Raw genomic sequence first — 18550 nt, 5'->3', positions numbered from 1 at the left:
ACAGTTTAGCTTCGATAATCACTAAATATTTCGAATTCACTTCAGAATATTAAAATTCTCTAGGGGAGTTAAAAATGGAGCACTAAATTGGTGAAAATGGCAAAATAAAATCTATTAAATAATAATTTATCTTAGAAAAAATCTAATAAATTGTCTCTAAATTTTCATTCTCTCGAAGATAGGTTGAAAATAGATATTTTTGTTTTCAATATATATAACTCTATTTGTGAACTCATAGCCTAAAAATTAACACTGAATTTGAACGTTAAACGAGAAAGTAGACTTTTTGGTTGATGTACTGTTTTCTTATTCTGAAACTCCATTGGTGTCAAATATCCGAATTACTTTTAAAAGATAAAATAAAATAAAAATGCATGATATTTTTTAGAAGGTAATTCTTCTTTTTGTAAAGGGACGGTGTTGAACTATCGGAACTGCTTGTTTGAGCTTCCAAGGCATCCTCAGCTTCTAAGGAAGCTTGAGCTTCTAAGGCAGTCTTAAGTACTTGCACACTAGTGAATAACACTATATCATTGTTATTTCAGGCAGTCATCTGCAAAGACAGAGTAAATTCTTGATGTTAGAAATAGTAAATTATAGGGTTTACATAGATTTTGCATATACAATACCTATGATCTTTCAAGTTCGTTTGTTATTTTGATTTGTTGTTTTTCATCCTTTTGCTTTTGTAAACCAACCAAAAGCTAATAAGAGTGTGCTATTTAATTTGGAACATATATTTGTTCTATGTATTTCTTAACTGATGAAATGTAAATTAAAACCTAATGTGCACTCAACCACGATCTAGTGGTCACGTCGTAACACTTCAGGATAAATCCACAGAAACCAAACGATACAATATGAAATTGTATAGATTCAAATATAGCTAAGGTAAAAAGAAAGTTTGTGTTTCAAGTAACAAATTAAGAACAACAATAGATGAAGAACAATAAGATCAATCCCAAATCTAACAACGTAAGTTTTAGAGAATCATAAACCCTTTTTGAAACCCGAAAACCAGTAGTGAAACTACTCAGACATAGAAGTAAAATAACAGCAAAACAAAGATGAAGAAAACATAATTGAATTGCAAAGAGAAGTAAAAGGGTTCAGAATTCTTCTCCAAAGGGTTAAAGAGGATTAGAGATCTTCTCCCAAAGCTTACAAGTACTAAAAATCTGCGTAGAATAAAAGCTGTCTTTTTCAAAGTCGAGCCTCGTGCTTAAATAGTAAAATAAAACCCTAAAAGTCAGTTTAAAACATAAAAGGAAAAGTTGCTTCGGGTACGGGACTGGTCGATCCCTAATGAGGATCAGCCGATCTCGGATGCTTTTCTGCGTTTGCCCCAAATGCTAGCTTGTCCGATCAGTCTTCAACCAATTTAGCTCCAAATGCATGCTTTCATCCCCAAAACACCCACTTTCCTTCCAAAGTAGCCTAGAACCTGTACAGACTCTCAAAAGACTAAGAGCTTCCTCAACGAGAGGTTTTAAGGAGAGTTTTAAGCAAAAAGAAGAAAAAAAAAATCAGAAAAAGGAAAAAACAACAAGATGTCCTCTTATTTAGTAGACTCAATCTTATTATAAGAGACTGTATGTGTCATCAATTGGTTGGACAAACCGATTAATAGAGATAAAAAAAATTTGATGGTCGATTGATTTTTTTTCTTCCTCTTCCTCTTCCTCTTCCTCTCTCTCGAACTCGCGAATTGACAATCGAAGAAGAAGATAAAATTGGAGGAGATTGAATAATTGATCTCAGTCGGCAGTTATTTTGTGATATTTTGTTCTTTGAAATCGAGAATCTCCTTCAACAAATCGGGTTCGCTATTTTCTCAATTTTGATTTGCAATTCGATTTCGCACTCTCAATTTCATAATTTTGTTGAAGTTTTGGATTGAAACTTGTGTAATCATAGTTTTATAAATTCATAGTTATTGTGTGCGTCATGGTTTGATAATTTATTCAATGATCCATGTTAAATGTGGTGTTCGTGTATGATAGCTTTATCAAGTTTTGTTTTTTTTTCTTTCTCAAATTGTGTTGTGTGCACATTGCAGTGTTTATTGAAGCTATGCCTAAACGAACAGCAGAGACGACTCTGTCACCTGGAATCCAAAGAAACAGAGCACTTCAACTTGTTCGACATAAATGGGTTGGCAAATTCTTTGCTATGAAGGTAAAGTTCTCTTATAGTCTTGAGTTTATGAAAAGGTGGAAGTAGGAAAGTTTAGTTCTTTAGATGATATGATCACTTGGTTAGGTCACATATGGTGAATGAGGTCTTTGAGTATACAAGTACATTTGGGGTTTGAGTTTGTTTGTTTTATGAATCACAGGTCATACAGATGAATATACAAGAAGAAATCCAGAAGCAAATTGTCTAGGAGCTCAAAATTAATCAAGCATCATCACAATGTCCACATGTAGTTGTTTGCTACCATTCTTTCTACCACAATGGAGCCTTTTCACTTGTGCTCGAATACATGGACCGGGGATCTCTTGCTGATGTGATACGACAAGTGAAGACTATTCTTGAACCTTACCTTGCTGTTGTCTGTAAACATGTACGATGGAACTTCCTACAATCCACCAAATGATTTCAAAAGTATTCTCATGGTTTATCATCACTCTTTACTTATTTGACCCTTGTTAACAGGTTTTGTAAGGCCTTGTGTACCTCCACAACGAAACACATGTCATACACAGAGACATTAAACCATCAAACCTTCTTGTAAACCATAAAGAGGAGGTGAACTAGCTCCATGGACAGAGGGACACATTTGTTGGAACCTACAACTATATGTCGGTAAGAAATGGTTTCCAAAAATCATCTACATTACAAATTTATTGATGCTGCAACATACATAACCATGCCTCGTCTCTTTTTCACTTCTTCACTTCACAGCCTAAGAGGATAAGTGGAAGCACATATGACTACAGCAGTGACATTTGGAGTTTGGGCATGTTTGTGTTAGAATGTGCAATAGGAAGATTCCCTTACTTAGAATCTGAAGATCAGCAAAACCCGCCAAGCTTTTATGAGCTCTTGGCAGCAATCGTAGAGAATCCACCACCAACTGCTCTCTCTGATCAATTCTCACCTGAATTCTGCTCCTTTGTACCAGCCTCGTAAATAGGAATTCATTATTTGCATCTTCATAAACTTTTCTTTGAAACACATCTCAATATTAATGGGTAAATGATTCTTCTTCACATTAATAACCGAGATAGGCTAAGCTGCTTCTAATGGTTATCCTGAAAATTGATCTGACATTGTTTTGTTTTGGACAACTTTGGCATGTTTTCATTTTGTTTCAACAGACTGCATTTCTTTTTTTCTTTTTTTTTTTTTTTTTGCCCACAGGTTACAAGATTGACTCAAACGAGCCAATTAGACGGGAAGTTATTCACAAAGGTGATTGGAAGCGACTCCACTCTAGCACGACGCGCCAGTTTGTCCGCTCTACCATTCTGTGATCTTGGTACCTGAACAAGAGAGAATGAGAGGAATTCACCCTTATCTTCATCAATAGCGTCCAGATATGTCTTGAAAGCTATGAGAGGAATTCACCCTTATCTTCATCAATAGCGTCCAGATATGTCTTGAAAGCAGGCCACTCGGAAGGCGAAGAAACCATCTTCACCAAATCAGAACAGTCTGTGAGAAAGACGACTTTCTCGTTATCAGCACCAATCATACACCTCATTGCCCATGTAAGGGCCTCTACCTCTGCGTGGAGCGGTGACAAGCTACGACGAGAATTAGATGCACCCATGGTGGGAGATTCTCCGTTAGGAGAAATGCAATACCATCCTCTACCCATAAACTGATCAGTCGCCTTCCAAGATCTATCTACAAAGCATCGGTAACTAGATTCATAACCGTGAGCCACATTACAAGTCTGAGTCATAGATCTGGGTAGAGGCCGAGGGACATCAGTAGAAAAGGATCCGGATAGGTCTTCCTGGGCTGAAGACCACAGCCTGGATTCCTCCTCTGCTAACCGTAGGATTGCTACCGGGTTGGAGTCCAAGTTACTAAATAGTTTATCATTCCGAGCCTTCCAGATATACCATAGAATCCATGGAAACATTGCCACCGAAGGAATGTCTTGAAACCTCTAAAATAAGAAATCCATATTAGCATATATAGAATCCGACGGGAAACAACCCGTAGAGGTCGGAAATTGGGACAATCCCCAAACCTGCCTAGCCGGAGGGCATAAAAAGAGGGCATGGTTGACTGTCTCTTCCGTCTCCCCACAAATTTCGCAGTCCATATCACAGCTTAATCCACGGCGCCGTAGATTAGCTGTTGTCGCCATGCAACCCGTAATTGCTTGCCACAAAAAATGTCTGAGTTTTGGTGGACACCTAATCTGCCAGACATATGCCTGTAGAGGGATAATATTGGGGCCAGAAATGGGAAGACCTCTCTCCGGTTTCTGCCGCAATGCCTGATATCCGGATTTAACAGTATAGCTACCGGTTTTAGTCAAATGCCATCCCAAGCTATCCGGTGTGGTAAGATTACCAAGAGGTAAAGCAGAAATAAGGGCTACATCCTCCGGCTCGAAAGAAGCCGAAAGTAATGCCAGATCCTAGGAACGTGAAGTCCTGTCAATGAAATTTTCAACTCTAAGCGTTGGATCGACTGGCGATCCTGAACACAATGCTGGTCTCGGGGATTGAGCAGGTATCCAAGGGTCAGACCATACTGAAATGGAGGCCCTAGTTCCTACCCGTTTAATGAGTCCTTTGTTCACCAGAGAGCGAGCAGAAATCATACTTCGCCATCCATAAGATGGAGAATAAGATTTAATAGGATCTAATGGATCCGAATGCCTATAATACCGTCCTTTGAAAACCTTTGCAAATAGTGAATCTGGAACTGATATCAACCGCCAAAGTTGCTTAGCCAACAGTGCGGTATTGAAATCGTCCAGACATCTAAACCCCAAGCCTCCCTCCATTTTATCGACACACAATCTGTTCCAGGCGATCCAATGTAAACCCCGAGTTTCTCCCGAAGAGCTCCACCAGAAGTTGGAGATGGCACTCGTAAGTTTCCGTGTAACTGTTTTGGGAATTCTAAAACAGGACATAACAAAAGTAGGGACAGCCATCGCGACCGATTTGATCATGACTTCTTTACTCCCCCCCCCCCCGGGACAGTAACCTGGCAGGCCAACCACCAGCCCTTTTTTGTAACCGATCTTGGACGAAAGAGAAAATTTTTGTTTTCGATCCACCAAGACTTTCCGGGATTCCCAAATAGGAATTCATGCCACCTAAAGTGGTAATCCCCAGGATACCCTTTAAGTCTTCACGCACATCCACATCTACTGTATGTCCAAATTGAACTGAAGATTTCTCGAAGTTTATCCTCTGTCCAGAAATCCTCTCATATTGCCTAAGAATCCCCAAAATAACTTCGCACTGTTCCTTTGTGGCCCGACAGAAAAACAGACTGTCATCTGCAAACAGTAAATGTCAAATTGCCGGACATGCAGTGGAAACCTTGATACCCGTGATAAGCTTAGACCGTTCTGCTTTCCGTAAATTTGCAATAAGGACCTCAGTACAGAGGATAAAAAGATAAGGTGACAAGGGATCTCCTTGACGGAGTCCTCTAGACGGTATTATTGATCCATGGGGTTGCCCATTTAATAAGACGCTATATTCCACTGATGTCACACACCACATGATCCAGGAAATCCATGTCTCACAAAAACCAAATTTCCGCATTAAGGAATCAATAAAGGACCATTCTACCCGATCATAGGCCTTACTTATATCTGTTTTGATGGCCATAAACTTGCCCTTACAAGAGGGATTAGTGCGGAGTCCGTGAAACATTTCCTGAGCAATCAAAATATTATCCGTAATTAAATGGCCTTCTACAAACGCTGACTGTGTCTCAGAAATTAATGTTGGCAAGAACTTACGCAACCGTTGACATAAAATTTTTGAAATAATCTTGTACCCGACATTACATAGACTAATGGGGCGCCATTCAGTCATCCGGGTCGGTTTTTCTACTTTTGGGATAAGACAAATATTAGTCTTATTGAGGCGTTTGTCAAAACTGCCAACCTGAAAGAAAGACTCCACCGAAAGCTTTAAGTCAGCTTTAACCGTATCCCAAGCACGCTGATAAAACAGGGCCGTCATACCATCCGGTCCCGGGGCTTTATCAGGGTGCATCATAAATAGAGCCTCCTTGATTTCCTGTTCTGTGACTGGCTTAGTCAGTTTCTCATTGATTTCGTCCGTTATAGAGGTGCTGATTTCACCCAACGAGTCCTCAATTTCTGAGGGATCGGTGGACATGAATACCTCTTGAAAATATGAAGTTGCGATATTCTGGATCTGAGGCTCCTCTGTGGTCCAGTGACCCAACTCATCATACATTCCAACAATCCGATTATTAGCTCTTCTTAACTTCGTTTAGGCATGAAAATAGCTGGTATTTTGGTCTCCGAAGCGCATCCACTTACTTCTCTTCTGATACCAGTAAATTTCCTCATCCCGATAAGCTTCCCGCAATTTCCAATTCAATTCCGAAATAAACTCAACAGAGATAGAGTCATCCTCCTGAGCAATGGCTAGCTGGGATTTTAAATCCTCAATTGTTTCCCGTCCAAATGGGGCCTGTGTTTTCCTCCAGCGGGAGATTGCTTGGCGGCACTTTATTATTTTGTCCATTAAATTCCCAGACTCCCCTGTCTCTCCTGAGAACCATCCCTCTGAAATAGCTCCAAAGAGACCCTCTTTCTCCAGCCATCGACGGTCAAAGCGAAAAACGTTCCTCCCTCTCCGAATTGTATCCTCTAAAAAGGCTAACACCGGTTTATGATCCGAGGCTATCATTGGTAGATATTCCGTGAACGCATTCCGAAACAAGTCATGAAGTTTCTCATTGGCTAGGGCGCGGTCAAGACGACACCTGATTGGCTTCTTATCACGCCAACCACGCCATGGCAAGCTATCCCCAACCGCCGGAAACTCTAATAATCCACAATGCCGAATCATTGTGTTAAAATTCACAAAGGAAGAGGCGTGGCGGAGCCTTCCGCCCCGTTTTTCGTGATTACCTTTAAGTTCATTAAAATCACCTATAAGAAACCAAGGGGCATCATGAGACAAGCCAATCCGCGTTAATCTTTCCCACACTAAATCCCGATTCGTTGGAACCGGATCACCATAGACAAAAGTAAAGTAAATAATATGTCCTTTATAAGTAAGTTCCAAATCAATCAACCGATTGGATTCAAATAAAATGGAAACATCATAATTATTATTATAAAATAAGGTCAAACCGCCACTACATCCAATAGGATCAACTGTTTTTAAATTTGAATAACCAAAATGACCAACAAAAAGTTCCAAAACAGATAAAGGCTGTCTAGTTTCAGATAAAAATAAAAAGTCAGGTCTATGCTTTCCCCACAAATCCCTGAGATACCCAAAAGTTGCTTTATTCCCCAGTCCTTGACAATTCCAACTTAAAATCTTCATTTATCTGCTGTTGGTTTGGGTGGCTTGACTCCACCAGTTGGACCCTTCTCCTGATCCGAATTCCTCATGTTTGATCCTTCTCCAGCCTCTTTAGGGACAGGGCGTTTCCTTGGCGTTGTGCGTAGATACACGTTCAATTTCCTGGAAGCAGCTCCTTTAAGAGACAAAGGAGGTTTCACCTTGTGGACCTTTTCCCCTTGCGGAGCCATGACAGAGGTTGTACCTGAGTCAAGTTTTGCTTCCACGGGACCATCACCTGAGTCTGTTGTTGTTCCTCCGAGAGTCGGAATAGCGACGGTTGGATTCAAGGCCTGATCTTCCACCGAAACCTCCATGTCTCCATTAGTCTGTTGTTGTGGATCATCAACCGTTTTATCCAACACCTCTGTTTCGACCTCCTCCATCCGCTGCTCAAAATTCTCCTCCAGAGTTTCCTTTGTTGTTGGCAAAACCGGTAACGTTCCTGAAATGTCGCCCATAGGCACCTGAGTTGAGCCCGCCTGCAGAGCACCAGAGCCTGTAGACTGTGGAACAAACCCGTCACCCGGGACAGAGGAGCCCACATCAGCCAAGATCACCTCTTCTCGCAAATGTGATTGTAAAGACAGTTCCGGTTCCTGGAAGAGAGGCCTCCGAACCCGCTTCAGGTGTGGAACCCCAAAGGTTGTAGCCTGAACCGCCACATGCTTGACCTGATCCGGAATCTGTCTAGGTTCCAGCTCTCCCACCGGAACCACACCCAAAGGAGGTGCCACCGTCATGGAGGCTCTAGCCTTTTGGCGGTAATCCTTAAAAGCCACCGAATTGTTGGATCGACGCGGTTTGGATGAAGACTCACCCATTTCCCGTGAGGTCCGATTCTTTGACCCTGCGTCCTGCTTACACTTGGGTAGGCGCTGACTGGGCTGAGGCAGTCATGACAACGCCTTTGTAACTCTGCAGCGGACGAGCTGAGTCGTCTTCCACCGGGAAATGCAAAGCTGGAGTAATCTTATTAGTAGCCCATAGTGGACAGTGTTTCTCATCATGGCACAAACTAGAACACTTCTTGCAGCAACCATGAAGACGCTCATAGCGGAGATTGACGATAGTCTCCTGGCCATTGTAGAATTCAATTACCGTAACCAAGCATAAGGGCTTGAACCCATTAACCGTCACTTTCACCCTCCCACCATCGATATCCACCGCCTCCACTCTCCCAAACTCTGAGCCAATGGCACGAAAGGTTGGTTCTGCCCAGAATTGGAATGGAACATCCAGGACTTTGACCGAGAAGGTTAAGTCTAAAGGGTAAGCAGGATCCACTGTTGGACTCCATCGAACCAGTGATACCATCCAACCATCAAAATGAAATGGTCCCATCTGAAGAAACTCCAGGATGTCTTCCTCATTATCAAAATCAAATTGAAACTTCCCTAACCCAAGGTCAGCTCCCACAACTCTACCTTCAACATGCCAGAACTTGGGTAGCATGATCAGGAGAGCCTTCATATCCTGCACCTTCGGGTTCATACAGCGCCCCACCATTGTCTTTGAATACCCCGCAATCAAAGCTGTGTTATCAATATACGGAATTTTGATTCTCCTCTTAGGAGCCACGACCTCATCATTTGTACTCCCCACATTCTTAAGCCGCTCTGAGACATGCTGAAAGTCACCACCCAAACCCGCAAACACCAACCAGAAAGAGAAACGAAACACTCAAAAGTTGTTGCAAGGAAACTAAGAGCTGAAACAAAGTGATGAAGGAAAATGTGATGAGTACTAGAGACCGCAACACAACCCTTTATATAGTCCCAAATATCCCAGAAATAATCTGCTATCACACCTATCGATTCAGCACATAAATGATATACGATATTCTCTTGATTTGGTAGAATCACAAGCATATCCCATATCACCCTGAAATCATTCCAAATGGAGAGTAAAATCAATAATGATCTCCCCTGTTCAACACTTAATGATTTATTTCGAGATAGAAATAAACCTCGAATCCGAACAAAGCTGCTTTAAAGTAATGGCCATTGTGCTTGAGTATCTTCCAAGTGCATATCCGATTTGTTATCAATCCATAAAAGGTAAACAAAGCGCTTATGATCCACCAAGATAAACAAGGAATCCGATAACATTATTAAACCAGATAAAGCTAGGGGAAGAAACCTTGATATGTTCCACTTCGGACCAATCTTCAACATGATGCGCTTCATTATGTGTTTCCATACTCTCCAGAGATATCCAGCTAGAGAATCCTCCAATTTATTCCGTAGGTGCCAGGAGAGAGATTCTTGATACGCCGACATCAAATACATATCTAGGTTTGCCTTGAAACCATTCCAAAAAGATAACAGAATCAAAATCCAGAACCATAATTCATCAACTAGTGAACCAAATCGAATCCTTTCATCCAATGAAGACCAAAATACCCAATTAAAACCATATCTCCATGTAGCGATTACGCCTCCTTCGCCGTAACCATTGAATCGTATCTCTACCTGCCACAAGAGGCAAGGTCGAGGGGACGAACAAGAGAGTCCAAGAACATCAAAAACCCAATAGCAAACCGATTCAATCTCACCGAGAAACTTTTAGAAACCTAGATCCGCCGTCACCTTCTCCATCGCCTTTTTTCTTAAACAATAGGTCACTAGAAGCTGCTTAATTTCGTTATGACTGCATTTCTTTGTTTTACACATTTTTATGATGGAAAAATTTTAATTTCAAAAAACTATATTTTCAAAAATAAAAGACTCAAAATTATATCCCACCATTGGAGGGGATAATTTTAATTAGGAGATGAGGGGTTCTTATTTTTAAAACAGTATATAATATATTCATTAAAAATTGAAACAGTACATAAGAGCCCCAAAAATATAACCCCCCATTGTGGATGCCCTAAAAAAACTCTAAAAACAGACTTTGACATAATAAAAGACTCAAAACAAGTGTAAAAACTAAGGTTAAAATCCTATAAATGCAGACACATCATTAACCTATTTGTTAATGTTTTTAAAGCTTCCTTTATTATCTTTATATTATATGATAATGGGAATAAGAATAAATAGTCCCACATCTATGGGTTGCTCAAGTTGTTGGTCCTTTTTGTGGGGTGCTTAAGCATAGATGTGGGACTACAATCATTTGCACATGTGACACGCTCGTTGATTTAACTCTATCCAACCAGATTCTTGTGGATGTTTCTTCCCCTTCTTGCTTACCATATCTCGTATATCTTAGTCTTCTCGACGTGGTATATAACGACCAAGACTTTCTTGTTACAATTGTACCAAGCTGCCTATTATCTCGAGTGGCTGATGGTGCTTGACAAAATTTACCGTCAAAGTCTCTTCCTTAAAAACACTAGCTAATTTAACCAGTCAAGCTATCCTTTTCTTATTTAGTTAATTATTAGGTTGTGAGTTCATCGTTTCAATTTATTTGTTTGTGTTTGTGCAAAATCTAATAATGAGAAAGCAAAATTTGTATGTGACGATGCAAATCAAGCGTACCATCCAATTTTATGTTATTCATTACAATTAAATGTTGCAAGAAATACAATATAAAATTCAATAGAGAATCCAAAGGGGAAGCAATGTCGGAATAAGAACCGGTACACTGTGGGGGTAAAGTGTGATTAAGATGTGAGGTAAACTACCTTGACAGGAAGCTATCCCTGTGATTCATAGATTGAATTCCATCCTCAGCTACTTGTCTCTGCACTTGTAAGAGGGTTCCTCTATTTTTTGCATCTTTAGTGATTCGTTCTTTAGGTTTCCTATCCACACGGTGCACCTCCTTCCACCGACAATGCAAGGGACATGTCTTGCAATCTGAACTTGAACTTGAGGAACAACAACAACAAGACTCTGACCGAATGCCTTCTCAGCCTGGTAAGGAAACACAAAAAGAAATATGACTACACCACAATCGTATTTAACTCTCATATGATATTTAAAAGCAGTTAGGAGATTATCTTACATTTCCATATCAATATCACTTAATCTAGCAAGAGCATCAATATCACTATCACTTAATCTAGCAAGAGCATCAATATCAATATCACTTAATCTAGTGACTGTCTAGAGCATTAATATCTAATCCATTCAATCGTATTTAAATCTCATGATATTTAAGAGCCATAAACTCAAAAGTATCTTACATTTCCATATCGATATCACTTAATCTAAAGTGTCTAGAGCATCAATATCAATATCACTTAATCTACTGCCTGTCTAGAGCATGAAAAGTTAGAGGAAGACAAACCTGAACTTGAGGAACAGCAGCAACAAGACCCTGACCGAAAGCATTCTCAGCCTGGTAAGGAAATAAAAAAAGAAATATGATTATACTACAATCGTATTTTACTCTCATCTGACATTTAAAAGCCATTTCCATATCAATATCACTTAAGAGCTATCAATATCACTTAATCATACTTGTACTGAATTGCTAAGAGATCATACTTGTACTGAATTGATAGAAATCAAAAGAGCCTCAACAAATCAAAAGTGCTAAGAGATCATACTCATACTGAAATGATAGAACTCAAAAGAGCCTCATCAAATCAAAAGTGCTAAGAGATCATACTTGTACTTAATTGATATAAATCAAAAGAGCCTCATCAAATCAAGATTGCTAAGACATCATACTTTTACTGTATTTACACTAGCTTGCTTGCTATGTAATTTCCAAATTTTACCATATAGAATCTGATATAGAATCTAATTTGGTTAAGGAGTTCGATAAGGAATCTGATAAATATAATTTTTTGGCCAGAAAATATAATAAATACAAAGTTTAAGGCGAATTCATTATTTGGTATTTAATATATATATATAAAGCCATTGCCAGGAAAGATTAACTTACGCTCTAATTTGGTTAAACAATCCAATTTAACAACTTTATACATTAAATATTCCATCTTGGTTTAGGTACGTAATCATTATGCAAGATTCGAAATTTTTACATAAATAATCACGGATATATATTAAATATATCTAAAAGAAAAAGGAAACCCTGACAAAAAAAAAGACATTACTTCGAAAGAATGAATTAATCATGGGCGCTAATTTCGTTAAGCATTTCTTTTTAACAACTCTATACATTAAATATTCCAATTTGTTTTGATTACAATCATTATAAAAACATTCGAAACTTTAACATATATAATCATGGTTCATGGATATATATAGTAATAATACTTCATAAAAGAATTTTATAATGTAAACTTTGGGCGGAAATTTAGGTTAAACAAAAAGTAGAAATATCAACTTTACGCTCGCATAGAGTCGAACTAGCAACATGAGAATTCCAAGTTCGGTGCAATGCCATTGGACCATACAAATTACTCTCGGATCACTAAAGTAGCTGCCCATGGACTGGGATTGGACATGAGGTCCATTAAGAGGTGGCGGTCGAGGCATTACGGTATCAGAACCGAACCTAGACGAGTGTGGAGTCAAGTGGACTTACACCATTGGGGGTGACAGTCTTGGTTGTGGTGATTTATAGGGACGGTAACAAGTCTTTAAAGCCTCCCGGCTGTAGCAAACCGGCCGTCGGATAAGGATGGGCTCACGGGCCTAGCGAGAGGATGCGAGGCCCATTAAGGAAGGTGGGGCTATAGGGCCCACTAAGAGGTTGCGGTCGGAGAGTTACACATTGGACCGGTTGGAGGTGCACTTCCTTCAGCTGTCTCAGGGGACACGGTCAGTGCGAGAGTTGGACTTGGAGTTCAATCGATTTCTATCTTATGGGGGTCGGGCTATGGAGTCTGAGGAGGCCCATATCAGGAGGTTTATGAGGGATCTTCGTGATGACTTCAGGGTCCATTGTAGAGAACGGAGTTATGCTACACGTGCAGAATTGGTTGAGACTACAGCAGAGATTGAGGAGGATATCCGGGCACAAGCAGTGACGGTTAGTCCAGCGATGAAGCCTAGCAAGGCTTATTATCAGGGAGGTTCTAGCAAGGGCGGCAAGCCTGCGCAGGGAACCAAGAGGAAGTGGGAGGCTACGCAAAGACCGAGTGGTGCAGGATGCTTTCGCTGTGGGAGCATTGATCACAAGGTAGCTAGCTGTCCCCAGAGGAGTGCTCTGACGGCAGCAGTTCGTATATGCTATCATTGCAGGGAGCATGGGCACATCAAGCCCAAGTGCCCCAAGTTGTGGGAGATGGCACTGGCAGCGGTGCATCATGTGGTGCAGCCTGGAGTGCAGCAGATAGCACGGATTGAGCAGGCGCCATGGGTGTACACGATGGTCGAGACTGGTGGAACCAGTGCCGGGGGGATCACAAGTATAATTTATGGTACTTAAACTTTGTGAATTTGAGTAGGTTCAGATTTTATGTTTTGCCTGCGATAAAGTGTTAGGTTCTCAACACATGAGGTTTGTGTAGGGACCTTGTTGGTGGGCGGGTTTAAGTCCCATGTTATGTTTGATTCTGGAGCTACTCATAGCTTCATTACTCCGTAGTGTGCAGCGAGTGCTGATATCAGAGGAGATTCCGGGGAGCGTACAGAAGTTGTCAGAGTTGCGGGAGGCAAGTTTTTGAGGGTCATTGAATGAGCTAGGGGAGTGGATATTCATATCGCGGGAGAGTCGTGGCCAGCGGATTTGCTTATCAGTCTAGTGGAACTGTATGATGTTATTATTGGGATGGATTGGTTACATCGGCATATGGTACATTTGGATAGCCATCAGGGTGGAGTGGAGTTTGAGCGTCTAGGAGGGAAGTTGGAGACCGACTTCGAGGAGTCTCGTGACTCGGCCATGCAGGCTAGGAAGATGATCGAGAAGGGACGTGAGACTTATTTGGTTACTAAATTGATGCCATGGTCAATAAGGCAGTCTACGGTTAGCGGTATTCAGGTTGTTGGGGAGTTTGAGGACGTGTTCCAGTCGTTGCAGGGGTTACCACCATCTTGATATGATCTTTTCACGATTGAACTGGAACCATGTACGACACTGTTATCCAAGGCTCCTTACCGGATGGCTCCAACAGAGATGGCAAAGCTGAAGAAGCAGTTGGAGGATCTGTTGAGCAAGGGATTCATCATGGGGAGCGCCGATGTTATTCGTTAAGAAGAAGGATGAGAGTTTCCGCTTGTGCATTGATTATAGGGGTTTGAACCAGATCACTGTGAAGAACAAGTACCCTCTTCCCAAGATCGATGAGTTGTTGGATCAGTTGAGAGGTGCTACTTGGTTCTCCAAGATATATCTGGCGTCGGGTTATCATCAGATTCTGATATATAAGGCTGATGTGAGGTAGACTGCGTTCAGGACGAGTTATGGGCATGATGAGTGTGTGGTGATGCCATTTGGATTGACTAACGTACCAACAACGTTTCTGAGTTTGATGAACAGCGTGTTTCAGGAGTTTCTGGACGTGTCTGTCATCATTTTCATCGACGATATTCTGGTATTGTCTAAGAGTCATGAGAGCATCATTAGTGGTAAGTTCTCTATGGGTTACTCATGAAATCGGGCCCCAAATTCTTAATAAAAACCCTTTAATAGTCCAAATAAGAGAGAATCGATGATGTAGGAAGGATCTGAAGCAACCCCTTAAGAACGCTACATGGCGGTATATTAGTGGATGTTGAGTAAATATAAAAGCGGATTTTTTTTTCTTCCCCATTTCTTCTTCTTTCTTCCCGACTTTCTCTTTCTCTTCTCTGTCGAACAAGCGAGAGAAGAACAACTGATTGATGTGAAATCGGGAATAATCAATGGATTCACGTCGAATCCTTTGAGTTTTCCGACTTAGATCTTATGGTTGGTTGGTTACCCAGAGGTGATGGCTTCCAGATCGGCGGAACTGTTACAGCTGACGGTTTGTTTGTCACGACAAACGACGGTGGAGGTTTCTATATGGTGGGACAACGACGGCAGCTGTTTCTGGTGGTGCCCTGAAGCTAACGGCGAGGTCTGATGTGTGTGGTTTTTCACTTCAAATCTTTTACCTTAAAAAGACCACACAACTGCTGAAAGTGCACAGCTAATCAGTAGTAGTATTTAAGAATCGATCCCACAGAGAGAGAGTTGTTGTTCAACGGAATCCGAGGGAGGTAAGTAAGGCTAGGACTCACTAAAAATAGGGTTTTGGTTGTCACAGTTGTAGCAAGAAAATGAACGTAAATAAAATGCAAATAAAATAAATGAAACAAGTGTTGGGCATCAAGGGGAATCGCATGGGTTCAATGATCTATCTATCTAGGAAAGTTTAGGGTTAGTTTGTTTATCTAAAACTCGGACTACGAAACACTAATGAACCGTTAACTTAAAATTCTCAAGCTAACCGTCTAAGATCACTACAATTCGTTACTCAATTGTCGCAGGCAACGACACATAGATCAAAGCATTTAAAACAGGTTCGATTATAATCCGTGGAATTCCATAGGTAAGGGGTATGCGCTTCCTATGTCTCCCCACACATCTAAGCTAGGTCAAGCACACATGCAAGCTTTTGGCAAACACACACACTTTAGATCATAGTTAGTTCATGAGGCTAACTTAAAGCATTAAGTAAAGACTTAGAATTAAACCATAGAATAAACAGATTTAAATCTAACAAACCCTAAAAATTGCCACCTAAACTAAGATCATCTCCTCCTTTGATTTATCCCTTTAAACCCAACTAGAAAACTACTCTAGCATGTTTAAGGGAATCATCAAAGCAAGTTTAAACAATTCATAAACATAAAAGAATAAATAGAGAAGAGGGTTTTAGATATTACTTCAATGATTGTCAAACAAAGTTGTAGGATATTCTCCCTTAGAAACAAAGTACAAAGCAAATAGATTAGAAAGAATTGGTGGATCTCAAAGCTTCAAAGAGAGGGAAGAAGGAGAGGTCTGGACGTCGGCTGCTCCTCTGGTCGTGTCTCTTGGCTGCTCCAATGATTGCACACACTAAACCCTAGGTTTAGAAGAGTATTTATAGGGTTTTGTCTAGGTTTAGGGTTTTGTAAGGGTAGAAACGTCTCTATTGATAAGTGCATGGCAAGGGCGGCGTAGGAAGCCTCTAGAACGGTGGTGAAGACTTGGACTGGACCGCCGTGGTGGTAGCTGGTCAGGCCTTCAATAAAAGCCCATTGGTTTGATGGTTCTTCTTAGATCGGTTTAAGATACGTCTTCGGTAAATCGGGTATAACTTCCGGCTGAGTGAATAGATTGACTTGATTCCACTTCGAGGGGAAAGATGACTCTCTCAGATTTCCATAAAAACCACGGACGTCGAAATGTGAGTTCTGAAAGTTCTTCAAACGTTGCCCGTACTGTAAAGCTCTGAAACTTTCCTAAAACGTATTTTCTTTGCCTTTTGGTCTTTTTTGCTATAAAACCTGTAAAACCTTCTTGAAACCTAAAATACTTGATAATGGACATTAAAGCCTTGAAATCATATCAAACTCATCCTAAATGCATACTAAAACTATGGCTAAAATGGGTAAAATAATGATGTTATCAAGGTCCAAACCCTAACGAATCTGGAGAAGGTTCGTTTCTCATTTCTTATTGATTGCATGTGTTTGTAATTAGCCTCGAGTGGTTGATATTTGGTAGGGATTCGGATTAATCCGATTAATTGTTAGAATGGTTAATTGTTTGTGTCGATTTGACTTATTAGGTGTAGATTACGAGATTAGTTTGATGTTTGTGTCTATTTGACTTATTATAGATTATGAGATTAGTTTGATGTTGTTTTGATTGCATTGTTTGCCTGAAAAGGCTGAGCGTTCTGATGATTTTGATTGCATTGTTTGCCTGAAATTGCTGTATGAACCTGCTAAAACTCCATGTGGGCATACGTTCTGCCGATCATGCCTTTTTCAGTCAATGGATCGTGGTGGGTTTTTATGGTTGATTGTTTTTTTATTCCTGAAAAAAACTTCTTTCACTATTGTGTTGCTTATTAATTCTTTGTGGAATATAGGCAACAAATGTCCACTATGTCGAACTGATATGTTTATGACCCAAAAAACATGTGCTGTCAGGTAATTTTTTTAACTTTCTCTATTGACCTTATAGCTAAATGCCATACTAATTATGTGCCTATAGGTTGTGTTTTAATATTCTACTGAAGCAACTTTGTGTTGGCAGTGTGACGCTGAATAACATCATACAAAAAAACTTTCTAGAGGAGTATGCTGAAAGGAAATCAGAGCAAGACACTCTGGTCCACTTGGGCAATGAAAGTATGTAAGCCTCTGTCTTTTGTCTCTTTCTCTTGCTTCTGCAACTTCACATCGATTCGCTTCTGTTCTGTTTCTAATTTTGTTCTGAGATTCATTTTCTCCTTTTAAGATTGGTCTCCATCTTTCATCAATTTGTTTCCTTTCGTTGTATCCAGTTGAGTTAAAGTTGCTTCGCTTGTGAATCATACTGGTCAGAGTAAGTATACCTTCATTTAGCATAATTTCACCACTTATGGCCAAAGAACATACCTTTAATTTTACTACTTCACTTGGTTATGAGTTCTTATTTTGGGATGATGCAGCTTGCTTAATGATTATAGTCTCTGTAAAGCTGTGTTATTTCTTCATCGATTTGAGCAAGTGATCGTCGGCTTATTATTCACTGAAGAATCTTCAGTTCTGGTTCCTTATTAGCTACCATGGCAGGCAAACGAGACAATTTGTGAGGTTAATGCATTCGTTTGGTTAAATAGAGAGATGTGACATTCAAAATATCGATTTGCCTTGAAGCCCTCCAGTGATTATTTCCTATAATATTTTTGTAAAATATGTTTAATATTCTAAACTTTGTAAAATTTAATTGTTTTCTATTTTATGTAATATAAAAAAAATTAATAATTGTTTTGTCATTTTATATAATTAAAGTCTGATAATTAATAAACACAAATTAAAAAAATTATTATTTAAATGTTTGAGCAACTTTCTTTTGGGTTCTCTAGTAATAGGGTGATTTTGCTTAAGTTTCTCTTAGGGTTACTTTACTTAATTTAGTATTAATTATATAATTAATTAATATGAGAGTAACTATGGTGGGTTATTCCACTAATG

The 18550-nt window shown here is 40.0% G+C and overlaps 1 protein-coding gene, 1 long non-coding RNA gene and 1 pseudogene across 2 annotated transcripts; 2 read left to right on the top strand and 1 right to left on the bottom strand.

Annotated features, from left to right (window-relative positions):
* Positions 1-2073: 2073 nt before the first annotated feature.
* On the top strand, positions 2074-3492 carry LOC109130436 (mitogen-activated protein kinase kinase 6-like; annotated as a pseudogene).
* A 64-nt stretch (positions 3493-3556) lies between these two features.
* Positions 3557-7037, bottom strand: LOC147946744 (uncharacterized). Its single transcript, XM_087507235.1, has 6 exons — positions 6503-7037; positions 5531-6385; positions 5182-5479; positions 4745-5093; positions 4208-4603; positions 3557-4123 (listed from the first exon to the last, which is right to left on the bottom strand). The coding sequence occupies exons 1-6, from the start codon at positions 7035-7037 to the stop codon at positions 3557-3559; spliced, it is 3000 nt and encodes a 999-aa protein (XP_087363361.1).
* A 10422-nt stretch (positions 7038-17459) lies between these two features.
* Positions 17460-18361, top strand: LOC104776597 (uncharacterized). Its single transcript, XR_766139.2, has 4 exons — positions 17460-17521; positions 17628-17722; positions 17878-17918; positions 18025-18361. It is a non-coding gene; the product is annotated as an uncharacterized LOC104776597 (long non-coding RNA).
* The last annotated feature ends 189 nt before the right edge of the window (positions 18362-18550 follow it).

The sequence above is a fragment of the Camelina sativa genome, chromosome 3 (genome assembly GCF_030686135.1).
Source record: "Camelina sativa cultivar CO46 ecotype springtype chromosome 3, ASM3068613v1".
Taxonomy (NCBI): domain Eukaryota; kingdom Viridiplantae; phylum Streptophyta; class Magnoliopsida; order Brassicales; family Brassicaceae; genus Camelina; species Camelina sativa.
The sequence above is the reverse complement of the archived record's forward strand: the minus strand, read 5'-3'. Positions and strand labels throughout refer to the sequence as shown.

Coding starts and splice junctions, on each gene's coding strand:
- LOC147946744 (XM_087507235.1), bottom strand. CDS start 7,037: ATGATTCGGCATTGTGGATTATTAGAGTTTCCGGCGGTTGGGGATAGC. Junction 5,480..5,530: donor ACGGTCTAAGCTTATCACGG/GTATCAAGGTTT, acceptor TACTGTTTGCAG/ATGACAGTCTGTTTTTCTGT. Junction 4,604..4,744: donor ACAAAGGACTCATTAAACGG/GTAGGAACTAGG, acceptor TCACGTTCCTAG/GATCTGGCATTACTTTCGGC.